We start from the raw sequence: 8,424 nt of genomic DNA on the forward strand, positions 1-8,424 counted from the left end.
ATTGTTCGAATCAAACGACAATATAATATGAATGCAAGAACTATAATCTTGTGACGCTACCACTTCAATATCATTGTTGGGTACCCGTGATTACCTCTCTTATACTAGCTTTACAATTATGTTGGACAATTCCTAAAATTCCAATATGTGCAGTCAATGCTGCTAACCATTCTACAAAATCCATGTTTGGATTCATGTGTATCGTACCAAAGTTGACTGTTGTTCGTTGTTGGGTTGTGCAAATATTCATCTCCATACAACTTAACAATACCATAGAAAAAAATATTGAAGACGTTCACACAATGTTCTTTTCGACATATTCAAATACTCATCCAATGTGTCTACGGTGTTCTCGTATGCTAGTTTCCATAATGCAAATGTGTATTTCTACAATGAATTGAAACTTACATACCTTGTTTCAACATATAGATATGCACTTTCCATATCTTCAACAAGACACATGAATAAGTGTCTATTCATCTGAAATCTTCTTCAAAATGTTTGTCACCAAATATTGAATTATCAAAAAAGTAATCTCAGATCAAAAGCTTTTTGGTAGCTTCATGATCTCGCCTCACAAGAGCCCTCGAATTACTACATATGCTTGAACTTTTACTATCTTTAAGAAGCACTTGTGTATTTCGAGGAAGTGCTATCAAATGTTGATTGTTATTATTTTCAGATTCATATGAAGTTTGCTTACATAAGATGTTTGTTGCAAACATAATCATCTCGACTAGAGGACCAATCAATTGAATTGGAGCGAGTTGGAATGAAACCAAAAAAAATACGTGATTTTTTAAGTAGATAAAAATGGTTTGTACATTTTAGAATAGAAAAAATATTAAAATTTACATCCCGTGCTTTTGTGGTGCCGTACCAAGGATCCTGGATACCTCCCTTGACCCGCCTGAGTTCGTGCAAGCTTACAATGTTGGTGGACTGGTGCCGTGCTTGATTCTTACGGTTTCATTAGGTCCACAGACTGGGTAGGAGAAAAGTTTAACGAGGACCAAAAGTTGACCAAAGGATAAAACTGAAAAGCTTATGAGCTTATCCAACAGTCGCTAATGGTGCATATGTTTACTTTCTCCATGAATAATAAATCGCTCTCACCTTCTCCTACTTCTTTCCTCTGCGCCTGCGGTCCGGATATTATCAACCCGCCCCCACCCTCTCCAAAGGCAGCATCTTTGAATCCATTTTCATCAATAAGACATGGCACCTGCTGGTTCTCTACGCTTAATTTATCCCCCAAATCAAGCCTACTGGTCCTGCCCCTTTCCAGGCGCCGACGACTCTTCGAATGCAACGTTCTTCAAGCCACCCCGACCCACGATGTCGATTCAGGTTAGTCCCTTTCTCTTTCCTTTTCACCAACACCTGCCCGGCCTTCAAAATCTTGAATTCCCTTTTCGATTCTGTCTCACAGCAACTTCCCTGTTCGCTCTCTTCCTTGAAATGGGTATAAGCAAAAAAGGAACCGACGCTATTTTGGAGAATCACCCAGCTCTAAGGGTGGCGCCTTTTGAGTCCATTCGCACCCAAATCCATGGTCTTCAAAACCTTGGAATTACTGGTCCTGTGTTATTTAGATTGATTAAAAAAAGACCCGACGTTTTGGTTGCTAAAGAAATCCATTCCTTGGTTTGCTTTCTTTCGCATGATCTTATTAAAGATACGAATATGATTGAGGCTGCCCAGCTTGCACGCCTTCTTACTGCTACAGACCCAAAACTTTTGTCTGGGTTTGAAGCAAAGGTTCGGTTGTTGTTGGATCTCGGGATCCCAACGGAGAGACTTGCTCATGTTCTCAACAATGTGAATTTAACCAAGGCCTTGTGTTTGAAATCCTATGAAGAGATTAAAAGAATGATGAGTTTCTTGAAGGGGTTTGGAGGTGTGGAGTTGATACTCCGTCGTCCAGCCATTCTGAATTTTGATCTGGATTCACAGCTGATCCCGAGAATCGAGTTTTTCTTGAATATGAGCGGGGGAGATGAGGTTGCGACAACTACTGTGTTACTGAAGCTGCCTTTCATTTTAGCGTACACAGTGGACCATTATACTAATCACGTTGACTTCTTCAGATCATTTGCTGGGTTAACCGATGAAGAGATATTTAAAATAATACTTGTGTATCCAAGTTTGTTTAGCGCAAGCCGTGAGAGGAAATTACATCCTAGAATCGAATTCCTTAAGCAATGCGGGTTCAATTCCAATGACATGTATAAACTGTTGATCAAAGCCCCTCTTTTTCTAAGCCTGTCATTTGATGATAACCTTGCATATAAATTAGTCCTTTTGGTGAAGATTGGGTATGAACATAGAACCAAGGAGCTGGGTTTGGCAATGGGATGGGTGTGCAGGACGAGTTGTAAGAATATGCAGGAGGTGATCAGCCTGTTCTTGAATTATGGGCTCACTTGTGAAGAAATTCTTGCAATGGGAAAGAAGCATCCACAGGTATTGCAATACAATCATAAATCAATGAAGCTGAAGCTGGATTACTTGACTCAGGAGATGGGTTATGAAGTCAAGGAGATGTTGGCTTTTCCTGCATTTCTTGGTTATGGGTTTGATGGAAGGATTAAGCACAGGTTTGAAGCCAGTGGCAAAAATTCAGGGGAAGGGATGTCCATTAACAAGCTGTTTAGCATGTCCACTGCAAGGTTCTCTAAGAAGCATGAAAAGAAGTTGCCTGTGTCTGCAACAAAAGCCAGGTGAAGCTTAGATTTTTTTTTTTTTTAATCATCTGCATAGTTTTCTTAATTTTACGTTGGCAAGAGTAGCTTCAACATGCACTTCCGCACTTGTAATAGAGGGTTGCAACTTTTTGTGGTTTAATGGGAATTTAACATCTGAATTATTACTTCTTTTAAGCACCAACATGCCGCATTTTCTCTGATTTATTGTAATGCGTAATGCATTCTTTTCTGTTTTGCCATGTCAAGCTTGCAAATTTTATTTTGAAGCCATGACCACTTTTAGTATTAAAGAGGTGAAAACAAAAAACAGGTTAGAATATGGTTTTCGCCCTATTTTGCCCAAATGAATAAGTAGATCTAATTCTAAATTAAATTTTACATATTTTAATTTACTTTTCTATGATAAGAAAAATAGTTACATGTATACTATTTAGTTATTTAAAGGGTAATTCAATTTATACTTGTATATTAAAAAAAACACTTATATATTCTTTATGTTTAGAGAAAAAATTCTTATATTATTATTTACGTTCAAATAAAAACCAATTTGTATGTTTTTAGAAACAAATGATCGGGTAAAAATATGATATGATATACATTTCACTTATATTTCCTTGTTTGTCTGTTAAAACATGTTGGACCTTGCATATATTTCGATTGCTTTTGCTTGATTGTGTTATGTGCATGAAATTAAGCATTTTTATCCCAATTAATATCAAAGTCATATTAAAAAACATAAATAGGCAAAATAAGAGCAATTCTAAAGAAAATAAAACCATAGTGGGTTTGCTTAATCATGGTTAATTCCATAAAATTAGTTTCCTTATAATTTGTAATAATTCTACATTGGAATCGATTTCCAAATAACGAAAATCATAAAAAGCAACAATATAATGGCTATTGTATAAAACCAACTTGTATTAAAATGGAATCGCACCATGCATACTATAGTCCCCATCAACCAAAGTAAGTTCCAAATAGTAGCTCAAAGACAAATGGAATCCAAAAGTCCAAACACAAACGTACAACAGCTCTAAATTTCTTTGGATAACAAGCCATGAATGAATGGGAAGCTCTCAAGTCTCAAGTCTCAAGTCTACCCACCTATATAAGCCACAAATCTCATTTCTTAGCATGGAAGGCATGGATATTAAGTCCAAACACTCACCACTGGCTTCTATGTCGTCGTCTTCTTATTTCCTTGTGAAATCATATATTTTATTGACTATTCTGCTTCTTACCACTTTACAACTTTCTTTTGCACTCAATCATCCTGGTCGTAATATTCTAACACCCGGCCACTCATTTTTCTTGAACCTACAGAGTACATGTACCATCAAAAGGGATATATTATAACCTATACACACACACACACACACACACATATATATATATATATATATATATATATATATATATATATATATATATATATATATATATATATATATATATATATATTCTCGGTTTACACCTGAACGCAAGAGATGCAGCTTCTTTTGTCCTTATGGAACGAATTTTGTCTATAAAATAAAATAATTGGAAAAGAAAAGAGCTACAATCATTTTTGCTATATCTTGTAAGCTTTTATCTTTATGAAAAGATTAAATCATCATTCACGGCTACTTCTCAAGCCTACTTGATTTCAGGTCCAAAAGGTAATCGAAACGTAACAATAAGCAACTCTTAATAATGAAAGCGGCACCAAATCAACCAAAGCATTATTTTTTTAATAACTCCCTTATTTTAGGCAACAATATCAACTATGAACTATTTATTCACTACGGTTTAAACTTGTTTTTGTTTTGTCGTAACAATATAACATGGTCATGGTGTAGAGGATTCAGGATTTACCTAGCTAGACATCAAACTAGATACCGTTGTATTCAATGTTTTAAAACCCAGGTTGACCCGACCGGTTCAACCGGTTGGACCGTGACCCGGGGTAGAAGGCGGGTCAATTGAGACCGTTTTTTTGTAAAAATACGAACCGGTCGGGTTTCCTCTAAACCGCTATTCAACCGCTTATGTCGAACTGGTTAAAACCGGATTGACCCGTTTTAATAGGATTTGGATAGTTGGAAACAAGTAGCGAATGCCAAAACAACGAGCTGTTTGCGGTTTCTTCAATGTTTTTCAATATTTAAACTTTGTGGACATTAAATTATTGGTTTTATATGTTTATGCATTATGCATGAAAGTAAAAATATATAAAAATAGAAAAAAAATCATAAACCGGGTTAACCCGACGGTTCAACCAGTTGACCCGTGAACCGCTCATGATACCGGGTGAACCAAAACTTGTATTCAATATTTTCTCATATAGATGATATGCGAAGATGAATAAATTATAAGCCTCAAAAATCAAACGGAAAAGTGTTACAAGTTGTTAAAAGCGACCTACCAAGTAGAACCACGTGCCAGTCAAAAGCAGCAAGGAGCGAAATCATTGCTGCTTTCCCATTTTCAGCACTCTCTTTATTTAAATGCAAGCCACCACTGGCCATTCGATCCTAAGAATTGTAAACACACACACACATTACAGCAAATTAATGTCTCAAATCCATGCAAAATCGCCCCAACACTGTGCCAAAAAGAAACTTGTAAACATTAGTAGCAATCTTCACAAGAAGCTATTCTTCACCTTCACCTCCTTCTTCTCCACAATCCTCCTACTCATACTCATAGTCTGGTTCATACTCCGTCCCACTAAGCCAGACTTCTCCCTTAAAGAAGCTGATATTTACCAACTTGCTGTCTCGGGAACTCACCTCCTTAACGCCTCCATCCAACTCACCCTTGTCTCCACAAACCCAAACCAGAAAGTAGGCATTTATTATGATGAGATTCAAGTTTACGCTTCCTACAAGGGACAACAGATAACGCTTGATACATCGCTTCAACCTTTTTATCAAGACCATAGGGATGTCAATCTTATATCTGCTATTTTGGTTGCCAACGGGTTACCTGTGGCTCCCTCTTTCAATTATGAATTGGATCGTGATGAGACTGCCGGAAGATTGGTCTTGAACCTCAAGGTAAATGGATTGCTCCGGTGGAAGGTGGGAACTTGGATCTCTGGAAAGTATAGGTTTAATGTCAATTGTGTAGCAATTTTGGTTTTCCGTCCATCTGCACCTTCAGGTCCGTTGACTGCTAAACCACGGGCACAATGTTCAACGACAATTTGACAATATATGAAACCTTATCAACTAAGCTGTCGTTACTCTCTCTCTCACAGAAAAGACCGATTTCATTTATGTTTTTTAAAATAATTTCAAAGTAATCCTTTTGATTTAAAAACTTGCGGAATTTGTTTCCAAAAACAAAATATGATAAGATAATATTTATCAAAGCATTTCATCAAGAGATGCATTTTCATTATATAATCAAAACTCGGGATGTCATGTTCCGATACAGACCATAAAGCATAAACGATAACATTACAGGTCATTCACCAAATATATACATATACAAACTTGTAAACATAACAACATGATGATTCATCCATCTTATGCCCTTGCGCCACTTCCTTTAATACAAATAAAACTGAGTGGGTCAGACTTGAGAGCCTGATGAGCATATAGGGTTTTCAACCCACAATAAATAATTATATTTAATTTCACCAACCAACAATAACCCGATTACCCATTCCCGTTATCCTCACTTTATGTCCCTAAAACAACATCTATCTCAAGGGACCAAATCTAAGATTTTCATCGGGACGGACATTACTGCTAAGGGGTTTCCTCAACAATAGATATCCTAAAGGCAACCATGAGAGGGATAGAATACACCAATGAACACATCGTTCACAATACCTACAGGTTATGAACCTGCTAGCGTTCCACAAGACTGTCTAGAAAGAGTTTGTGGTCGTCATCCATACTCCGCTAGATGACTAGGTCAACAACAACAACATCAAGGCCTCTCATCTGTTTATCACACATCAACAATCTACCCATGTTCTACCCAACATATTAGTAGATAAAAATATATATTTTTATACATAGTTTAAAACCTGTATAGCATGTTCAATCAATACATATTCCACATAACAGATGAGGCACACACACATAACACATATTTCATAGAGAATAAATCGGATCTATGAGATAGAAGAAAGTGAATATACATTTACGCATATAACAACCAAATATACACATAACACGTATTTCGTATAAAATACTTCATAATTATGCGTTAGAAGAAGGTGACTACACACTCACTTGATCAGAAGATGATTGGACAACACTACGACTTGTAGAAGTAGTATTCTTCGGTAGATCTGGAAGATCTTCACAAAAACCGGGCTTCTTGTGAGCAGAGCTTCGGCTCGGGAATTGCACTTCTCGGGATCTTTGGGGCTTCGAAACCAACTTCGGGGCTCGGGAATAATACCGGGGCTTCGGGATACTTCGGACACGCAAAACGATGCAAAACGGGAGAAAGAGAAGAGAATTTGGCCAATGGAGTCGGCTGCCCTCGCAACCCTTTTATAGGAGGCTGAGGCTTTGCAGTACGCTCGGCGTACTGCCTCCGAAATCTTCATTGCTTACGTATCCGAAGAACTCGAGTGCTTCGTTGTACGCTGGGCGTACAACCCTACGCTGGGCGTAACCTGGATAAGTCTGGTGACTCCCCTTCGGATAATGTCGGATTTAATAATTAAATTTAAATTTTAATTATTTAATAAACTTAGAAAATTCATATCTTCTTCACACGAACTCCATTTTCGACGTTCTTTATATCCACGCGTAGGTGATACTACGCTCTACAACTTTCGTTTAGACTCCATCGGCAAATTTTGATTTTTATTTTTATTATTTATTTTTAGTAGGCCGGGACAGGAAAACTTCGTTATAAAATCATAACTTCTTCATCTGACGTCCGTTTTCACATATCTTTTCATCGTTTCACTACAATTAACGAGATCTTCGATTCTCGTTTAGATTGTTTCGGCTAAAAACCGCTCGATCCCAAATCGAGTATTCGGGCTGCATACTGCTAAGTCGAAACTTCAGAAAATCATAACTTCCTCATACGAAGTCAGATTTGGGCGTTCTTTTTATGCACGCTCTCGGTTTAATGAACTCTATGACATTCGTTTAGATCACTAAGGCTAAATATCACTTTAACGTAAATTTCTCTTTTAACGTCGATCAACGTTGTCGGTTCTGTCGCGAAACTTCGATAGGTCATAACTTCTTCGTTATAACTCGGAGTTCGGCATTCTTTATATATTCGGAAACCTCATTTCAACCACTACAACATTATCCATAGATATAGGATTTATTTAACATTTCATTTTTGATGCTTATTTTTATTATTAATTAAATTAAGACACACAATTAAGTACAAAACACATAATACATAAATAACACACTTCTATTATTTCAAAACGGGTTACAAAGGTTAACCTAAACTATTATATCAACATTAATGACAAACCCAGAAACACAGGCGTTACAATATATATATATATATATATATATATATATATATATATATATATATATATATATATATATATATATATATATATATATTAGGTTTAAATGTTTTTTGCAACTATTGTGTGCTTAAAATGAGAATTCAAGAAATAATAAAGAATTAAATAAATCATTAAAGGGTATTTTGGACTTTTGGTACTTTTAATTAAGAAAATCATTTAACTGAAATCATTCAATTAAGGAAATAAAGTTAATATATTTAA

The 8,424-nt window shown here is 36.2% G+C and overlaps 1 protein-coding gene and 1 pseudogene across 1 annotated transcript; both read left to right on the top strand.

Moving 5' to 3' along the window:
- Nucleotides 1-967: 967 nt before the first annotated feature.
- Nucleotides 968-2,885, top strand: PTAC15 (plastid transcriptionally active 15). The gene is made up of 2 exons (XM_078977435.1): nt 968-1,350; nt 1,433-2,885. Exons 1-2 carry the CDS (start codon nt 1,071-1,073, stop codon nt 2,725-2,727), a joined length of 1,575 nt encoding a protein of 524 aa, XP_078833561.1. The 5' UTR covers nt 968-1,070; the 3' UTR covers nt 2,728-2,885.
- A 2,375-nt stretch (nt 2,886-5,260) lies between these two features.
- Nucleotides 5,261-5,899, top strand: LOC145029470 (NDR1/HIN1-like protein 26 pseudogene; annotated as a pseudogene).
- The last annotated feature ends 2,525 nt before the right edge of the window (nt 5,900-8,424 follow it).

The sequence above is a fragment of the Lactuca saligna genome, chromosome 2 (assembly GCF_052625555.1).
Source record: "Lactuca saligna cultivar CGN05327 chromosome 2, ASM5262555v1, whole genome shotgun sequence".
Classification (NCBI taxonomy): Eukaryota; Viridiplantae; Streptophyta; class Magnoliopsida; order Asterales; family Asteraceae; genus Lactuca; species Lactuca saligna.

Excerpts from the sequence above, each read along its gene's own strand:
- PTAC15 (XM_078977435.1), top strand. The coding sequence starts at position 1,071 with ATGGTGCATATGTTTACTTTCTCCATGAATAATAAATCGCTCTCACCT. Across the intron at positions 1,351-1,432 it reads GACCCACGATGTCGATTCAG|CAACTTCCCTGTTCGCTCTC; the intron begins GTTAGTCCCTTT and ends TCTGTCTCACAG.